This window comes from Aquarana catesbeiana, linkage group LG05, assembly GCF_042186555.1.
Source record: "Aquarana catesbeiana isolate 2022-GZ linkage group LG05, ASM4218655v1, whole genome shotgun sequence".
Taxonomy (NCBI): Eukaryota; Metazoa; Chordata; class Amphibia; order Anura; family Ranidae; genus Aquarana; species Aquarana catesbeiana.
The window spans coordinates 607,824,451-607,845,484 of NC_133328.1; the positions used below are offsets into that span (position 1 = coordinate 607,824,451).

Sequence of the window (21,034 nt, forward strand, 5' to 3'; positions counted from 1 at the left end):
TTCCGACAACAAGGTCCTATCACACATTTTCCGTCGGAAAATCCGACCGTGTGTACGGGGCATTAGACTGAGGACAGTACAGTGGAACCTTGGTTAACAAGTGCCCCCCCCCCCACCTCTGGCCACATGCTGTATTGCATGCAAAAGAAGTCAATGCGGAACTAATTATCTTCATTTCCATTGACTTCTATGGGGAAACTCGCTTTGATATACGAGTGCTTTGGATTACAAGCATTCTCCTGGAACGGATTATGCTCGTAATCCAAGGTTCCACTGTACTTCATGTTTATAGTCTTGCCTCCAGTCTTCTGTTACAGCACTTGTGCAGAGTGTCCAAATATGATGGTTCAGTCTAATAAGTACCAGAGGTAGACCCAGTGCACTCAGTCATCGGCACTATGTAACAGACAGATGCGCCCTTCTCTTCCTTGCATTATATACTAGAACATTATGCTTTTACTTTTCAGGGAACAAAAGAGGAAGTAAATCCCATCAGGGTTTACTTCCTCTTTAGGAGTCCATTCACACCAGATATGGTAAAACTGTGTTGAGCTATTCCAGCGCAGTCCCACCGCATGGATAAAGCAAAATGCCTTTTTTCGCCTATGTGCCTCATTTACAGCAATGCGTTGTGGTGGTGTGTGGGTACAGTGCACTTATAAAAAGTACTGCCTGCAGTCAGAGACAATCCACTACCTCACACTGCATGGTTGACAGTTGAACTTTGAGATGTTTTTGTGAGATCTCAATAAACTTTGTTTAAAAAAAAAAGGGGAAACTGCATCACTGTGCTGAGCTCAACCAGATCTTACTGCACACTAGCTGCAGTACAGAAGTTGGTGTGAACCAATAGTAAATGTATGTGAAATATAAAGAGTGTTAATGGGAAGTCGTCTACTTTGAGCCGATAGAAAAGTAAAAAGTTATGTGATGCCTTTTAAGTGGCTAACCGAATATACACTATATTTCCAAAAGTATTGGGACACCTGCCTTTACACACACATGAACTTTAACAGCATCCCAGACTTAAGGCCCGTACACACGATACAAAAATCGTAAGTAAAATTTCGCTCGACGAACGATCTGACGATTTTCCGATCGTTAGTATGGTGTTTTTCGACAGCTGATTACGATTTTTCGTATGACAAAAGCTGGATGTGCAGACTATTACATTTTTGTCGGATGTGAACACAACGTCCGATTCTCGTTTCATTACTACGGTTTTTGCCCGAAAAAAATCGTAAGAGCAAAACTATGCATGCTGGGGCGGCACAGTGGTGTAGTGGTAGCACTCTCACCTAGCAGTAAGAAGGGTCACTGGTTCGAATCCCAACCACGACACTACCTGCCTGGAGTTTGCATATTCTCCCTGTGCCTGTGTTTCCTCCGGGTACTCCGGTTTTCTCCCACACTCCAAAGACATGCTGGTAGGTGAATCGGCTTCTGTCCAAAATTTGCCCTAGTATGAGTGGGGACCTTGGATTGAGGGTAGGGACTGATGTGAGTGTGCGATGTACAGGGTTAGGGATAATTGTAGACACGCACCCACAGTCACTTGGGTTGAACTGGATGGACTGGTGTCTTTATTCAACCTTACTAACTATGTAACTATGAGCCATGCTCAGAAACGAAAGGACACCTACAAAACTATTCAACACATTACGTCACTTCTGAAGTTGAATTGTGTCGTACGAGAATTTTCGGATTGTGAATAACCTCTTCACTGTTGACATGAGACTAGTGTGCAATAAAAAAGGGACGACCGCGCGTCTGAAAATCAGATCGTGTGTACGAGGCTTTATTGCGTAGGGTTCAATATTGAGTTGGCCCAACCTTTGCAGCTATAACAGTTTCAACTCTTCTGGGAAGGCTGTCCACAAGGTTTATGAACTTTATTTATTTTTATGCTTTGTGCACTGGTCCAAATCATTTGGTGGGGGGGGGATTATGGCTTGGGTTTGTTTTTCAGAGGTTGGCCCTTTAGTTACAATGAAGGGAACTCTTTAACGCGTCAGCTTACCAAGATATTTTGGACAATTTAATGCTCCCAACTTTGTGGGAACAGTTTGGGGATGGCCCCTTCCTGTTCCAACATGACTGCGCACCAGTGCACAAAGCAAGGTCCATAAAGACATGGATGAGAGAGTTTGGGGTGGAGGAACTTGACTGGCCTGCACAGAGTCCTGACCCCAACCCAATAGAACACCTTTGGGATGAATTAGAGCGGAGACTGTGAACCAGGCCTTCTTGTCCAACATCCGTGCCTGATCTCACAAATGCTCTTCTGGAAGAATGGTCAAACGTTCCCATAGACACACATAAACCTTGTGGACAGCCTTCCCAGAAGAGTTGAAGCTGTTATAGCTGCAAAGGGTGGGCCAACTCAATATTGAACCCTACGGACTAAGACTGGGATGCCATTAAAGTTCATGTAAAGGCAGGCGTGTCATTACTTTTGGTAGTATAGGGTATTTTGAGATGTATGCCTTCAAAAACGCTTAGACCGCTTTCACACTTGTTTGACTTGTTTTGCGACTTGGGACTGCAAAGTCCCACATGACCAGTCATACCCCATGATTTCCAATGAGTACCATTTATATCTGTGCGACTTCACGTCGTAGCGACTTCAAAGTAGCTACTTTGGTCTGACTTTGATGTGACTTTAAGATTACACAGGCATTGCAATGTCGCGCCAAAATCGCTCGACTTTCAGGTTGCACAAGTGTGACAGGGACCTTAGGGGTTGATTACTAAAACTGGAGAGTGCAAAATCTGGTGCAGCTCTGCAGAGAAACCAGTCAGCTTCCAGGTTTTTATTTGTCAAAGATTAATTGAACAAGCTGAATTTAGAAGCTGATTGGCTACCATGCACAGCTGCACCAGATTTTGCACTCCAGTTTTAGTAAATCAGCCCCTCTTTTTTGTTTGTTTTTTTTTTTTTTTTTATGCCAAATGGTAATTTACAATGGGGTTAATGCTAGACAACCGTTTGCCTTGCAGTTGCAGCGTGGCTTCATTGACTTGAATGGCTTAGTTTTGACAGGCGGTGCTGCCTGTCAACTCGATGCACCGCGTTATATTTGTCTCGGTTGCAGTGCAAAGCACCATGGCGTGTGAACAGCATCCTTTTGGCAGTCGGCAGTAAAACCACGACTCAGCTGCCTGTTTTATCTAACCCCCCCCCTTCAGGCTGCTTGTGAGAAAGAGGCCTTTGTGTTTTGTAGGGGGGAAAAAAAAAAGTTTGTGTGTTGATTGGTCCACCCATTGGCATCCCATTCCTAATGACATTAAGACACAACATAGCAGACTGCAAATATGTACAACTAGCCTAAGGCTCTGATCTACTTCCTCTACTTTCAATGTTATTGCCTTTTTCTTTTTTTTTTTTTTTACAGTTTATAGAGTGATTTCTCATATTATTCTTTGTGCTATTCTCTGTCTAATACAGATGAATCTGGCCTGGCGCTGGGCCCTGATGTTAATGGTAGCACAGAATCATTTGAGCTTGTTGTAGAAGAAGCAGCTGTAGACTTGGGACAGAAGGCCATTGATGGTAAATATGAGTGGATCAAAACACTTTATTTATGAATCTTACATAAAATGTGAGTCTTGTGTGACCGTAAAGCTGCAAATATATAGGCAGTTTTGGGCCCTTGACACCCCTCCAGCATGACTTTAGGAGATCCAGCCTATAACAGATTTGCCAAATATGAGGGAACTATAGCAAGCACACGCAACACACATTTTACATTGTACAAAGGAACCTTTTTAATTTGAGTGGATACATTTTAGACAGTAAAGCCCCATACACACTAACACAGTTGTTGTGAAACTACAAATCCTAACAGGCCTTTGCCTGTGGCGGTCGGTCTTGCAATGGCTTCATGGGACTTGAAGATCCACAATAGCTGAAATCCTGAGGTTGCCTAACCCTAGACAAAACATGCATTATATCCCGAATATACAGATATCTGGAAATCTAAGAATAACACCCATGTTTACTTTTTTGGGGCCAGGCCAGAGCTCAGCTTTTAAGTTTGTTCCATTTTTACTAAGAAAATAACCAAATCATTGACTGCAGGTGGGCCGCATGGAAAACCCACAGACAGGTTTTGCTACCACCAGACTGACTCCCACTTTGGGGTGCCAGACCTTGAATTTGCAATACTTTTAGGTAGACCTTCTACCAACATCTATGTACCTTTGCCTAGTTTAAAATATCTTGACTCGGCCTTTTCTAACAATCTCCCTATATGCTTCGATATTGTTGTTTTTTGTTTTAGTTATTTTAGATGTCCTCCTGACATTGACTTTATGTTATACTACCATGAGATTGTATATTCTTTATGCTCTAATAAAAATCATTTGTAAACAAAGAAAGTAACCAAATCATGTAATATTCTTCCTAACATTTGTGAACAGTGATCATTAATAGACTGCATTCCTTGTAGTACCAGCTGTGGAGTCAGACTGGGTCCCGCTGGAACTGTGCTATGGAATCCCTCTGTTCGGCTCCAGACTCAATCAAACCGTGTGCAAAAAGATTGCTGGTCATGGCCTGTGCAGCAAGGACAGGTAAAGGCCCCCACTGCTGTCTACTGTGTTAAGTAATAGTGCGAACCCGTAACATGACTTTTTGCTGCTGACTTTTGATGTTGAAATTACCTAGCTTGTCCCATACTGCACATGGGCATCTTTTATTGTGGCACAGTTAAAGAAGCAATGAAGGTTTATGTGGAATAATAGCTTTTTCTTGTGCTCACTGTGTCTCTACAGCCTTCAACATCTCCTCCATTCCAGCCGAAAACTGGCTTTGAAAGTCCTCAGCTTTGTGCAATCTCTGCAGGTAAGCTCGTCTATTCTCTTCATCATCAAATATTTAGCGTTTACCATCCTTTCTGTTCTCCTAGACACAGGACTGTAGCATAGCTAGAACTCCAGTAAACTCTAGTGATACCTAAATTGGTAATGGAGTATAAAACTTGACCTTTGAGGTGACTCTGATATTCTTTAGCTCTGGTTCACATTGGTGTGTTTTGACATGCGATTTGACATGTCAAATTGCATGTCAAATCGTCGGCAATTGCCGGCAATTTGCAATGGCACCATCCTTTCTGTACTACTGCGATTTTGGGGTGCATTTTCCATTGACATCTGTGCAAAAAGCCACACAGATGTCTGTGGAATCGCTGCCGAAATCGGGACTGACATGCAGGAGTGAAATCGTGCGAGTTCATCTGAACTTGCACAGCTTCATTCCCGCAGCTCAGTGTGAACCAGGGCTTAAGGCCAGTTCACAAACGCTGGATTTTACCGTGCCGATTCTGGGCCGCTGTGCCTTGCACCTTTTAAAGGGCACAGCACTGTTTCCTTTTTATTTTTAACAGTGTGACATTTCATTCATTTTGTATGCATCTGAACTGCAGCGCATTGAAACACAGACATGGAGCTGCGGCGTGGTAAGGAAAAATGCTGTCATGTTGCAGATTACCGCAACACAGCTCAGCCAAAGGCTGCATTTAAGTGTGAGCAGGGCACATAGAAAACAATTCTACTTGTGGAGATCGGTGGTTTTCTACTTCAGGAAACTGCTGATCTTCGTATACGTGTAAACAAGTCTTTAGGGCCAGTTCACACCAGAACGCAGTGTGAGAAACTCGTGTTCTGTGTGCGTTTCCCGCACTGCATTCAAAATGCATTGCAGGTGCAATCTGCAGCAGGTGTCAATATTACGTTAAAGACTCCCCAGATGCAGGTCACAAACGCAATGCGCTTGCCCACACCAGATTGCATGGTACAGAAGTACCATGTGATGCGGTTGCAGTGAGTTTCCAAAAGTAGTGTATGCACACTGCTTTTGGTGCGGTGCACTTTCAGCCTATTCAAAATGAACGGGTTGAAATCACACCACACAGAATTCTATGTGAATACTAATGGTAACCGGCCCTTAACCACTTGCCACCCAAGCCAATTCTGACACTTCTCTCCTACATGTAAAAATCATATATATAATATTAGCAGAGACCCTAGGAAATAAAATGGTTGTCCTTGCAATTTTTCAAATGCAATTGTTTTGTAAAAAATACACAAATGCATCAAATGACGGAGGAGTGGTGCGGCTCTCGTCCTGGGTGGACGAAATATGACGTCCCCCCCCCCCAGAACCGCCGCTCTTGCGCAAACGTGGACATGGCGCAACCCCGATCTCTTTAACCATGTGATTGGCTGTGTCCAATCACAGCCAGTCACATGTAAATGCAGAAGTGCCGGTAATTGGCTCTCATCACCTCACACTGACAGAGTGTGTGGCGAGTAAATCCGATCAGCGACATCTCCTCGCAGGGGACACCTGGACAGGTAATCAGGGCACTGATCATCAGTGCCCTGATTACAGTAAAGTCCCCCAGTGCCACCAATAAGTGTCCATCAGTGCCGCATTTCCGTGCCCATCAGTGTGGCATTAGTGCCACCTCATCAGTGCAGCCTATCAGTGCCCATCAGTGCAGCCTCATCAGCGCACATCTGTAACGGTTTTTTCTCTTTCGTTCATTTACAGACACAGTGCTCCATTATTCAGAACCATAGAGTTATATCGCCCCATACAGGAGTAGGACACTAGGCAGAAAAAAGACTTGGCTACGCCTATGGGCAGTCCTAGGTGATATACACCCCCCATCTCTAAATAATGGAGTCTGTCAATGAACGAAAGAGAAAATGGGATTTTTGACTTACTGTAAAAAAACATTTCTCTGAGTTCATTGACAGACACAGCACCCACCCCTCTAAGGAGTTTTGATGCTTCTGACACTGCTTGTTACTAAACTGAAGGCCTATAGCAGAGAGGGGGGTATATATCACCTAGGACTGCCCATAGGCGTAGCCAAGTCTTTTTTCTGCCTAGTGTCCTACTCCTGTAGGGGGCGATATAACCCTATGGTTCTGAATTATAGGGCGCTGTGTCTGTCAATGAACGAAAGAGAAATGGATTTTACGGTAAGTCAAAAATCCAATTTTCAAATCGCTAAATCGATGGGTTTAGTTCTCCTTTAAGGACCAATACAGAGGCTTATAGAGCAGGAGACGCAGTCCAAGTTTACCTCTCAGTGGAAAACAGTAGCGGCCCGTGCATTAGGGATGCACCACCCCTCCTATCCATGCATCCGGCCCCCTGAGCTACATACAGGGCACCAGACCATGGATTCCAATAGGGGGGGGTTGAGGCATGTGATTAGAGCGTGATTAGAAGCTCTAATAGGCTTCAAAAAAGGGTGGGCTCAGGGAGCAGAACACTGTGCTCCGAGCCCACCCAGTTGTGTGACAATCGCAAATGAATATTTGTTATTCTCACACTAATCCTCCTCCCGGGCAATCAGGAAGCGGGTCGTGAGACCAGTCACCCGATTGGCTGAAAGGACAGGCGATCCTATTGTATGCCTAACGCCTAGGAGGAGAGAGGAGATGCACGGCAAAAGCCACCGCGATGAAGGAGAGGACACAGGAGCCGCCACCCGTCATCCGCCACCTAGATGGGGTAAGTGCTGGACCGACTGGCAGACAGCGAGCGCAAGTGCATGAGTTCACATAACACAAAGCCTTCTGTCATTGGGCAGGAGGTGAGAAGTTGTGGGCACAGGGGCTTTATGTAACCAGCAGGTCCAGCATTGAAGCGCTGGAACTATAGCATTAGCTATGATGTCAGCGCTCAGTAAAAATTTTAGTTATAAATTAAAGAGATAAGTCCACGATGTAGCATGCACCTTGTTGGACTTGACCCTTTAGTAAGCCAGCACATTGTACAAAGTGGCTGAATTTCTGGAGTTCAACTTTAAAGTGAAAATCTATCCCAGAGGTGGACCTGCTGACCAGTTGTGCACTTACAACTGGACTGAATCTGTTGTTCACTTTTCATAGGAAAGCGGATCTGCCATGGAGTATACCTCAGAGACTGGAACATCAACCCTGATGGGACAACCAGGCCTGACAGAGGCTGGAGTACCACTGCCTTCCAAGAACTTAATCTTTCAAGATGGCCTCCTCTCTGAGTGGAATGGGCGAGCCCGGGTCTCCAATCACCACGTGCACATGCCAAACAAGCAGGCCTGACGGCGATCAAGAACTCAGCCATCTTGTCAAACCTTTGCCCTGTTGGTGTTTGTATTTATTGCTGCTGTGTAGGTTATGTCTTTAGCAGCGTGACTCTAGAGTCAGTGGCTGGTCACTCTTTGTCCCGTGGCACGTCCCACAATTCTTCTACATTCCTAGGATGCTTTTTGTAGAATTGGAATCATTTCTAGGCCCAGTAAGAGTGCATCAAGTTATGACTAAACGTCTTACAACCACTTGTGAATGCCACTTATCCACGGACCAAACTTTTTTTTTTTTTTTTCATAAAGCCCGCTGGGCCTTGTAGTTCTACCAGAGCCACCGAGTACCTAAATCTGTCATAAACTAAGATTTTGTTAAAATTCAAATTTATGGTTATTTATTAAAAACCCTTTCAACAAAAGTTTATCTATTCAAGCCATTCAAAAGCATTGATCTCGATAATAAGATTTTTAACATTTGAAGGAAATTGACAGTTTATGTTTAATGATATTTTGTAAATTTATTACAATGATTGTGAAGTATTCTCCTCAAAATGGTTACATGTACATTTTAGTCACTTTCCAATTAATATATGTTCGCAATTAAAAAAAAAATACACAAAAGGCATGTGCTTTTTGTCAAATAATACTGTAAATCTGAAAGGTAAGCCATTGAATAGTTTATTAAATTTCCCCTGTACAAAGGATGGTTTGTTTTTGTGTGTGTTACTTCTTATATAATGACATTTAACCGTTGCCACTGGCGTCACACATATACAGTGCCTTGCAAAAGTATTCACCCCCTTGGCTTTTTACCTATTTTGTTACATTACAGCCTTTAGTTCAATGTTTTTTTTAACCTGAATTATATGTGATGGATCAGAACACAATAGTTTAAGTTGGTGAAGTAAAATTAGAAAAATATATACGTAAAGTGATTTTTCAGAAATAAAAAATGCATAATTGGCATGTGCGTATGTATTCACCACAAAAAACAGAGAAGATGCAGCGCTAAATGTATATATAAACCCTGGAACGTGATCCAGGGATGTGACCCAAACTATAACAAGCTAAGGAAAAAATGCCAAGAGCATATACAATCAGTAGGTGAACTGAGAAGAACAATAATATTTAAATAAATGTTCAAAATGGTGACATAACCATATGTACAGTGCTAATTGTATATATAATCAAGGAGTAATCATAACGGTGTATAGGCAGTGAAACCTAATATGATACTCCAAACCAAAATATAAAGACCTGTGATGGCCACAAAATATTTCATAAATGGTACCATCTATGTAAGGAATAAAGTCCAAAATAGCAACATAAAAGTCACTCAAATAAAAATAAAGTTCATCATATCATATGAGATCCCTTGAACATGATAACACGAAGAAAAATCGCATGGGAAACAGCAATGGAATTGGATGCAAAACAAGGTGATGTTCACACACGACACCCAGGAACCTTCCTCCAACGCCAGGGAAAAGGGGGTGGGTACTCTTACCCGAAGCTGTGGACCCACACACCAGCTGCGGCGAGTCAAACAAGCATGGACGATGTTCCAAAGTCGCTCTCCAGCTCGAACGCCTTCAAATGGACTCCACGTACATCAGGCCTGGAAGTAGCATGAACACTCGAGCCTCGATGATGTTCCTAGTATATGTAGTACTTCAGAGGAACAGCATAGATCATATGGAAAAAAAAAAAGAAGGCCTCCACATAGTGCAGATCAATCCAATATTAAAAAATTACTATGTGGCTGGGCGGTCCTCAATGTGATACAGCACCTCATCCCAAAAATCTAATGATAAAGTCAGAGGAGGGGAATGTAGGGATTATGACGGTGCCAGGAAAAACACAGTATATTTTTTAAAATAAGTAATTTTTATTAAGACATATCATGTATATAAAAAATATAAACAGAAAGATTACAAAATCAAGGTGTGCATAAATGCTAAAAACATATCTGTAGTGAACTTCACAGGGCTTGGCCTCATGGGTGTGACGGCCAATGCGAAGGGTAGGTATTTTAATTATCCGACATGTTTCGCCAGTGTTGGCTTCTTCAGGGATAGGTTGTTAATACCTAGAACGCTACAATAATTCTGTGAAAATGACATAACAATCAGTAGATGTAATCGAATAAATGATACAATAGAAAAAATATCATTTAAATATATATATATATATATATATATATATATATATATATATATATATATATATATATATATATATATATATATATATATATATATGTTTGCGAGCTGACAGTATAGACTGACCTCCACCACCACCCAAAGGGCACCAAGAGAAAGTCCCCACACAGCATCGGGCAGCCCAGAGGTCCCCATCCCGAAACAATCACCCAACCAGACATTCTATAGATGGAAATGAGATACCTGCAAGTCACCAGGGGGGCCCCCACACACCTCCAGCACTAAACCTCCAGCCAAGATCACAATGGGTAGCTGCAGGGGGCAGTAAAAAGGACCTGGCCAAGTATGTATCTAAAGAGGTATAAATTATTTAGAATAAGATCATTTATCATAATGTCATATTTTTCTAAAGAAGTCATATAAGTTCCAATAGTTGGTGGAGAAAATTCATTGTATGGGACTAAAGAGTCTCCAATTAATGTACTTACAAAATAGTGCTCTTTAAAGTGAATGGCAGGACACCGATAAGTCCTTCAGCTTAGAGAGAAACTTTAAACAACAATAGGAGACGTATCTCTATGATTTGCATAAACAGGAGAAGAGTTTATGTGCCACTTGTAAGATTATCTGGGGGGGAGAAGATATAATCACAAAATGCACTTTGGTTGATCCATAAGTAGATTGCACCAGCGAAAAGCAAGGTAAGTTCACACTTACCATTGAGTAGATATATAGCGAAATGCTGGGCTAAGTAAAGCCTGCAGCCAGTGATAACACTAGATAGGAAAAACCAGAAAGCAAAAGATAGTAAGAACAAGAAGTAAGTCTATTAAGGCGCCAAGCATTAAGGGTCCATACTAGTACCTACCCAGTCAAGTGGTGGTTGGTACGTCGGTGTCCTGTAACATCCCTGGCGAGTGTGCTGGCCTGGGATGCCGGCGTTCTTATGCCCCCCACACACGCGCGGCGCCTGACGTCACCGCACATGTGAGCGGACAAAGGAAGCCACGGCGCATGCGCCCACCGCAAATCCGTCCCGGCCTACAAGATCCAGAGGGCATTGCGGTGGTGTCCATGGTGATGTGATCAGCATCACAGACAGGACGCGGTGTCAGACGCCGCATAGAGCGGAGTGATACCTGGAGAAGAATAGAAATTTCCAATGCGTCGTGGCTAAGGCGGGCAGAGGGAATTCCCTAAGCCCTTGGGTGTCCATACAGCTAAGTGTGTCCCCGGTAGGAGGCTAAAAGTACCGGATAAAGTGCACAAACCCCACATCGGGAAGCAGGGACTCAGGGACAATAGAGAAACCAGAAAGGGGATTGAGAGGGAATAAGGGAAGAGAAAGGGAAAAGGAAAGAGATGGGCCAGAAGGTAGAAAGACAAGAGAGGAAGAGGCAAGGGAGGGGGGGAAAGAAGAGCAAGAGGGGGATGAGGGGGAATTGGAAGGGAAAGAGAAAGCCCGGGCATCCGAGGGCACGGGGACGTCATCGAGGCACACAGAGGGAGGAGGTAAAGGTGGGCGAGAACAGTCCAGGGATATGTGTAAAACCCCAAAGAAGCGCCTGCACACAAGGCATGAAATTGGGACAGATTACAGAAGGAAAAATAAGGAGGGGGGGGGGGTTTAGTCCCTGGAGTGTGCTCACACAAGTCGCCCTGACAGCTCGCAAAAACCATACATAGGTAATAGTGATAAAGATTCATAAACTACCAATCAAACAGTGAGGTCAAAATATAGTTTACAATAATGTACAAGATAATAAAGTAAGTGTCTTAACTGAACATAAATATACCGTGATGTATCCCATGATAAGAAAAAGTATATTTTTTTCCCAAAGGAAAAAGAAAAGGAAGGGAAAGGGGAGCTGTGTCCCAATCCAACATAGCCAACTTATGCATGGGGAGGGCTAAAGGGAGGAGTATGAAGAAAACACATAAACAAAGTAAATGAATACAGTAAAACTTGATATAGTCCACATCACGGAGGATTTTTTATAAGAAGGGTTTGAAACTAATATTTTCATTGAGCCCAGGATATCTGGTGGCATCCAAAATGTGTATCCACTTGGTTTCTAACTGTAAAAGTTTCTGGTCAATATCTCCACCCCTTACATGTACAGGGATGTGTTCTAATGCTGTAAATCCTATAACATGGGGATTAGACTCATGATACTGTGCTATATGTCGATTAATAGAGGTAGAAGTCTTCCCTTTCAATAAGGGCTTGATATGGTCTCGAATCCTCACACAAAATTGGCGTTTGGTTTTACCCACATAGTAACTGCCACAGAGGCATGTGGCAAGATATACTACACCAATAGTTTGGCACGTAACTTTATGTTTAATTTTGTATGTTTGGCCATTGGGAAGCGGTTTCTCGCATGTATCGTAGATGAACTCACGTGTCGCAGTGGCCACAAGGAAATGTGCCATGCACAGTTGAAAGACACTCAAGTTTAGATGTATGGTGACTCACCGTGACTTTATCCCTTAGGGATGGAGAGCCACGGTAGGTAATTTGAGGCTGAGACTGAATGTATTTTTTGATGGTATTGTCTGCTGTCAAGAGAGGCCAAAATTTACATAAAATGTCTCTTATTTCCTTGTGATGTTGGGAATATTGGGTTATAACCCGGACAGGCTGGACATCATCCCTATTTTTGGTAGAAAATATCAGTTTTTTACGATCCAATTTTTTAACTTTGTTGAAGGCCTGCTTTAGCAGGTTATGACTGTAACCTCTTCTTTTTAGTCTTTCATAAAGTTCATGTGAGGCCTTAAAGAAGTCACCTTCATCCGTACAGTTTCGTCTGATACGCAGGTATTGGCTGTAAGGAATGCTGTTGAGCAATGGTTTGGGATGGGCACTGTCAGCATGTAAAATAGTGTTCCCTGATGTTTCTTTACGAAACAGAGACGAGGAAAGATTTCCTTCAGAGTCCAATCGTATTTCCAGGTCAAGGAAAGTGATCCTTGTCTGGCTACACTCCATTGTGAACTTAAGATTATACGAGTTAACCGCAAGAGTGTCTATAAATCTCGAGAGATGTTCTCGAGTACCTGTCCAAAAGAAAATGATATCGTCTATATACCTGTGCCACGAGGTAACGTGGCACAGGAAATCGACCAAGTCATGATTGGAAAAAAGGTCTTTTTCCCACCCCCCCAGGTACAAGTTGGCGTAGGATGGCGCACATTTAGTGCCCATGGCTACGCCTTGTACCTGGAGGAAGTGGGAAGTACCAAATACAAAGTGATTACGTGTTAGGATAAATTTCAGGAGGTCAACAACAAATTGGTTGTATGCCTCAGAGCTGGGGCCTCTGTCTTGTAGCAGTTTAGAAATGACTTGAGTACCAGTATCATGGGGTATTGTGTTATACAGACTTTCTACATCCAAAGCCACCATCCACGTGTTTCCCGGAAGCTTTAGATTCTCAAGAACACGGAGAAGGTGTACTGTATCCTGTATATATGAAGGAAGAGCCTGAACATGTGGGCTCAGGTACTTGTCCACCAAAGCACTCGCATTTTCTGTCAAGCTTGAACATCCTGATATAATTGGGCGCCCAGGGGGATTTTTTAGAGACTTATGAAGTTTGGGCAAGGCATAGAACGTGGGTATTCTTCCATCTTTGACATTTAGGAATTTCCAGGTGTTAATGTCTATGATTCCCTTCTGGTAAGCAGAAAAGATGAGTTCATAATATTCGCAAGCGTAATTTTCAATAAGTGTACGTGAGATGGGTCTATACCAATCAGGGTTGTCAAGGATGTTGCGGCACATGATTTCATATGCCGCAACATCCATGACAACCACATTACCACCTTTGTCCGCAGGCTTTATAACTAAGCCAGCGTGGTTTTGAAGAGATCTCAAGGCCTGTCTTTGGGCTCCAGACAAATTAGAGGAACGTGGAGTGGAAAAATCGGTATCTCTGATGGTCTTAGTTATTTGTTCAACGAATGCCCAGATGTTGGGATTTGTGGAAAGGTTAGGGAAATTGGTAGATTTGGGTTTGAAGGATAAGGGAAGAGGGAAGGATACTCCAGAGGCAACGATGCCGTGGTCATCAGATTGCCACTCACATTCGTCCTCTGTGCCACCTTCTTCAAGAAGTGTTAACAGGTCTTCGATGGCCTGGATTTCGGCCACCGTGGGAACAGTATTGTCTGAAGGCAAGACGGGTAAGTGAACCTACTTTAACTACTATGTTTCCCACAGCATCCCAGTCGATTGATCCCAAGTTAGCTCCTATTTTTTTTTTTATCCCAAGCCTTGGACTCAACCCAGAGCCCAACTCTGTAGCCCCTACTACTTCTGTATCTAATACCCTGGACCTAGATGTGGTCAATCTCTCGTCTTTTCCTTTAACTAAACACCAAATAAAAGTTTACAATTAGGCCTCACCTTCTGTCCTTCAGCAGAATTTGACAAATTTCGATTTGTCAAAGACATACAATTGTTTGCAAGAAAATTGATGTATAAGGTCATTTTTGATAAAACAATGGTTACTTCTACGGTAGCCTCAGCTTCAGACAATACTGTTCCCACGGTGGCCAAAATCCAGGCCATCGAAGACCTGTTAACACTTCTTGAAGAAGGTGGCACAGAGGACGAATGTGAGTGGCAATCTGATGACCACGGCATCGTTGCCTCTGGAGTATCCTTCCCTCTTCCCTTATCCTTCAAACCCAAATCTACCAATTTCCCTAACCTTTCCACGAATCCCAACATCTGGGCATTCGTTGAACAAATAACTAAGACCATCAGAGATACCGATTTTTCCACTCCACGTTCCTCTAATTTGTCTGGAGCCCAAAGACAGGCCTTGAGATCTCTTCAAAACCACGCTGGCTTAGTTATAAAGCCTGCGGACAAAGGTGGTAATGTGGTTGTCATGGATGTTGCGGCATATGAAATCATGTGCCGCAACATCCTTGACAACCCTGATTGGTATAGACCCATCTCACGTACACTTATTGAAAATTACGCTTGCGAATATTATGAACTCATCTTTTCTGCTTACCAGAAGGGAATCATAGACATTAACACCTGGAAATTCCTAAATGTCAAAGATGGAAGAATACCCACGTTCTATGCCTTGCCCAAACTTCATAAGTCTCTAAAAAATCCCCCTGGGCGCCCAATTATATCAGGATGTTCAAGCTTGACAGAAAATGCGAGTGCTTTGGTGGACAAGTACCTGAGCCCACATGTTCAGGCTCTTCCTTCATATATACAGGATACAGTACACCTTCTCCATGTTCTTGAGAATCTAAAGCTTCCGGGAAACACGTGGATGGTGGCTTTGGATGTAGAAAGTCTGTATAACACAATACCCCATGATACTGGTACTCAAGTCATTTCTAAACTGCTACAAGACAGAGGCCCTAGCTCTGAGGCATACAACCAATTTGTTGTTGACCTCCTGAAATTTATCCTAACACGTAATCACTTTGTATTTGGTACTTCCCACTTCCTCCAGGTACAAGGCGTAGCCATGGGCACTAAATGTGCGCCATCCTACGCCAACTTGTACCTGGGGGGGTGGGAAAAAGACCTTTTTTCCAATCATGACTTGGTCGATTTCCTGTGCCACGTTACCTCGTGGCACAGGTATATAGACGATATCATTTTCTTTTGGACAGGTACTCGAGAACATCTCTCGAGATTTATAGACACTCTTGCGGTTAACTCGTATAATCTTAAGTTCACAATGGAGTGTAGCCAGACAAGGATCACTTTCCTTGACCTGGAAATACGATTGGACTCTGAAGGAAATCTTTCCTCGTCTCCGTTTCGTAAAGAAACATCAGGGAACACTATTTTACATGCTGACAGTGCCCATCCCAAACCATTGCTCAACAGCATTTCTTACAGCCAATACCTGCGTATCAGACGAAACTGTACGGATGAAGGTGACTTCTTTAAGGCCTCACATGAACTTTATGAAAGACTAAAAAGAAGAGGTTACAGTCATAACCTGCTAAAGCAGGCCTTCAACAAAGTTAAAAATTGGATCGTAAAAAACTGATATTTTCTACCAAAAATAGGGATGATGTCCAGCCTGTCCGGGTTATAACCCAATATTCCCAACATCACAAGGAAATAAGAGACATTTTATGTAAATTTTGGCCTCTCTTGACAGCAGACAATACCATCAAAAAATACATTCAGTCTCAGCCTCAAATTACTTACCGTCGCTCTCCATCCCTAAGGGATAAAGTCACGGTGAGTCACCATACATCTAAACTTGAGTGTCTTTCAACTGTGCATGGCACATTTCCTTGTGGCCACTGCGACACATGTGAGTTCATCTACGATACATGCGAGAAACCGCTTCCCAATGGCCAAACATACAAAATTAAACATAAAGTTACGTGCCAAACTATTGGTGTAGTATATCTTGCCACATGCCTCTGTGGCAGTTACTATGTGGGTAAAACCAAACGCCAATTTTGTGTGAGGATTCGAGACCATATCAAGCCCTTATTGAAAGGGAAGACTTCTACCTCTATTAATCGACATATAGCACAGTATCATGAGTCTAATCCCCATGTTATAGGATTTACAGCATTAGAACACATCCCTGTACATGTAAGGGGTGGAGATATTGACCAGAAACTTTTATAGTTAGAAACCAAGTGGATACACATTTTGGATGCCACCAGATATCCTGGGCTCAATGAAAATATTAGTTTCAAACCCTTCTTATAAAAAATCCTCCGTGATGTGGACTATATCAAGTTTTACTGTATTCATTTACTTTGTTTATGTGTTTTCTTCATACTCCTCCCTTTAGCCCTCCCCATGCATAAGTTGGCTATGTTGGATTGGGACACAGCTCCCCTTTCCCTTCCTTTTCTTTTTCCTTTGGGAAAAAAATATACTTTTTCTTATCATGGGATACATCACGGTATATTTATGTTCAGTTAAGACACTTACTTTATTATCTTGTACATTATTGTAAACTATATTTTGACCTCACTGTTTGGTTGGTAGTTTATGAATCTTTATCACTATTACCTATGTATGGTTTTTGCGAGCTGTCAGGGCGACTTGTGTGAGCACACTCCAGGGACTAAAACCCCCCCCCCCTCCTTATTTTTCCTTCTGTAATCTGTCCCAATTTCATGCCTTGTGTGCAGGCGCTTCTTTGGGGTTTTACACATATCCCTGGACTGTTCTCGCCCACCTTTACCTCCTCCCTCTGTGTGCCTCGATGACGTCCCCGTGCCCTCGGATGCCCGGGCTTTCTCTTTCCCTTCCAATTCCCCCTCATCCCCCTCTTTCTCTTCTTTCCCCCCCTCCCTTGCCTCTTTCCTCTCTTGTCTTTCTACCTTCTGGCCCATCTCTTTCCTTTTCCCTTTCTCTTCCCTTATTCCCTCTCAATCCCCTTTCTGGTTTCTCTATTGTCCCTGAGTCCCTGCTTCCCGATGTGGGGTTTGTGCACTTTATCCGGTACTTTTAGCCTCCTACCGGGGACACACTTAGCTGTATGGACACCCAAGGGCTTAGGGAATTCCCTCTGCCCGCCTTAGCCACGACGCATTGGAAATTTCTATTCTTCTCCAGGTATCACTCCGCTCTATGCGGCGTCTGACACCGCGTCCTGTCTGTGATGCTGATCACATCACCATGGACACCACCGCAATGCCCTCTGGATCTTGTAGGCCGGGACGGATTTGCGGTGGGCGCATGCGCCGTGGCTTCCTTCGTCCGCTCACACGTGCGGTGACGTCAGACGCCGCGCGTGTGTGGGGGGCATAAGAACGCCGGCATCCCAGGCCAGCACACTCGCCAGGGATGTTATAGGACACCGACGTACCAACCACCACTTGACTGGGTAGGTACTAGTATGGACCCTTAATGCTTGGCGCCTTAATAGACTTACTTCTTGTTCTTACTATCTTTTGCTTTCTGGTTTTTCCTATCTAGTGTTATCACTGGCTGCAGGCTTTACTTAGCCCAGCATTTCGCTATATATCTACTCAATGGTAAGTGTGAACTTACCTTGCTTTTCGCTGGTGCAATCTACTTATGGATCAACCAAAGTGCATTTTGTGATTATATCTTCTCCCCCCCAGATAATCTTACAAGTGGCACATAAACTCTTCTCCTGTTTATGCAAATCATAGAGATACGTCTCCTATTGTTGTTTAAAGTTTCTCTCTAAGCTGAAGGACTTATCGGTGTCCTGCCATTCACTTTAAAGAGCACTATTTTGTAAGTACATTAATTGGAGACTCTTTAGTCCCATACAATGAATTTTCTCCACCAACTATTGGAACTTATATGACTTCTTTAGAAAAATATGACATTATGATAAATGATCTTATTCTAAATAATTTATACCTCTTTAGATACATACTTGGCCAGGTCCTTTTTACTGCCCCCTGCAGCTACCCATTGTGATCTTGGCTGGAGGTTTAGTGCTGGAGGTGTGTGGGGGCCCCCCCTGGTGACTTGCAGGTATCTCATTTCCATCTATAGAATGTCTGGTTGGGTGATTGTTTCGGGATGGGGACCTCTGGGCTGCCCGATGCTGTGTGGGGACTTTCTCTTGGTGCCCTTTGGGTGGTGGTGGAGGTCAGCCTATACTGTCAGCTCGCAAACATATATATATATATATATATTTAAATGATATTTTTTCTATTGTATCATTTATTCGATTACATCTACTGATTGTTATGTCATTTTCACAGAATTATTGTAGCGTTCTAGGTATTAACAACCTATCCCTGAAGAAGCCAACACTGGCGAAACATGTCGGGTAATTAAAATACCTACCCTTCGCATTGGCCGTCACACCCATGAGGCCAAGCCCTGTGAAGTTCACTACAGATATGTTTTTAGCATTTATGCACACCTTGATTTTGTAATCTTTCTGTTTATATTTTTTATATACATGATATGTCTTAATAAAAATTACTTATTTTAAAAAATATACTGTGTTTTTCCTGGCACCGTCATAATCCCTACATTCCCCTCCTCTGACTTTATCAATATTAAAAAATGTATTTAAATGAAAGTACAACCATCGCTTCTGATACGTACAAAAAGTGATCACAAAACAAATAAAAATGCATGGTATACAAAGTTAAGAGCAGGCTATGTACCCGACATGTTTCGTACGAAAGTACTTCAACTGGGGCATAAACCTGCTGAGTATTGCCACGCCATATATATATATATATATATATATATATATATATATATATATATATAATATATATATATATATATATAGTATACAAATAAATTTAAAAACTCACATGTCTCGTTAGGATTGACGAGGAACAGCTGTCAGCAACACCTCCCTCTGATCAGTCCAGCCTATCAGGGGAGCTGAGCATAGAGGCCACGTTAACCCATTAGTAGTAGGTAGAGGGCGCTAGTGGCTAACAAAAAAGCAACCAGTGTAACAGTGTCTCAATGGGAAAAAAACTTCTCATAGGAATTGAGACATTGGATATAAACTAGTGAATAAACAAAATGTGTAAAACAATAATATCACACATATAGTAGAGAAACATCAGTGTTGATAAAGTCCCAATGTAAGGATAAGCTCAAAATAGGATGGTAGATAGACGGTGATCTTGCAATATAGGTAGATTCCTCTATATAAATAAATGGAAAATCCTTCACCAAGAATTAGAAGCACCCCACAGTGATAGATGGATATCTGCTTACCAAATACCAATGACTCCTTTAGTTAAAAAGAGAGTCATTAGTGCTTGTGTAGGATTGTGCCTGCTCACATGGGAAAGCTGGATGTTGGATAATGGATGGTAATGGTCAAAGAAAACTTCTTCCCCTGGTAGTCAAACATGGGATATATAAAAAAACAATGGAATCTTCCATAGCGTAATACAGTTTAACAGAATTGAATTAAAAACAGAAAGGGAAGCCAAATGGCCGCTTACATGAGTGGGTGCCTACCTGGCACTGGGGCTGCTGCTCGCTCGTCTAGGTGTGAATCTTGGTAGGGATGCCGTCACACCACCTCGATAGTCGGTGTGCAGCGTGCCATTTGGCTTCCCTTCTGTTTCTGTCTAGTAAACAAACATGGAAAATATCATTGCTTAGGGGGCACTGAAAGCACGCTTATACTGGGGACTAAATTAAAAAAAAAATGTTTATAGTCAGGCCACCATAATGTGGAACCATTGATATTTAAAAACTATTAAATTGATAATAATAAAAATAGAAATAAAAAAACACATACGGAACCCTTCCCACATATACTAGCACAGAAAGAGTAACCAACTGATGACATGAAATATGATTCATCAATAGGAGGAATGACCAAGGTATGTAAATAAAACCACAAAAACAATGTACTATTGACAGTCCTATGCATGGACCTCCAATGTATGTAAATAAGGAAACTAACCAGTAATATAGCTAGTACTGCTATATGCCATAACCGAATAGCACACAGAAGTCTCACCAGTGATAAGGAAATTAGAAAAGAGTGTAACCTAAGCTTTGTTAATAAAGGCATTGACATCCCAATCAATGTTCATCCTGTGAGGGAAGTAACAAGTGAGTTGGTATATCCAGAATGTCTCTAATTGTGAAACGCCCCTCATGCAGGATTCACCTCTCCAATGGGGGACAAATTTGTCAATGACCTGGAATTTAGTACCTGAAGGGTTTTTATTGTGATGGTGCAAGTAATGCCTAGGCACGCTGTGGTTAATGCGACCTTTCTTGATACTAGCAATATGCTCGTTCACCCTAACTGAAAAAGATCTAATAGTCCATCCCACATA

General features: G+C 42.6%; 1 protein-coding gene across 2 annotated transcripts in view; it reads left to right on the forward strand.

Moving 5' to 3' along the window:
* FAM91A1 (family with sequence similarity 91 member A1) overlaps nucleotides 1-8,791 on the forward strand; it is a 108,103-nt gene extending 99,312 nt beyond the window's left edge. For both annotated transcript variants that reach the window (XM_073632220.1, XM_073632221.1), the window contains exons 21-24: nucleotides 3,449-3,553; nucleotides 4,452-4,575; nucleotides 4,777-4,846; nucleotides 7,912-8,791. In XM_073632220.1, the coding sequence (XP_073488321.1) occupies nucleotides 3,449-3,553; nucleotides 4,452-4,575; nucleotides 4,777-4,846; nucleotides 7,912-8,103 (491 nt within the window). In that variant the 3' untranslated portion in view covers nucleotides 8,104-8,791. The remainder of the gene's footprint in view (nucleotides 1-3,448; nucleotides 3,554-4,451; nucleotides 4,576-4,776; nucleotides 4,847-7,911) is intronic.
* The last annotated feature ends 12,243 nt before the right edge of the window (nucleotides 8,792-21,034 follow it).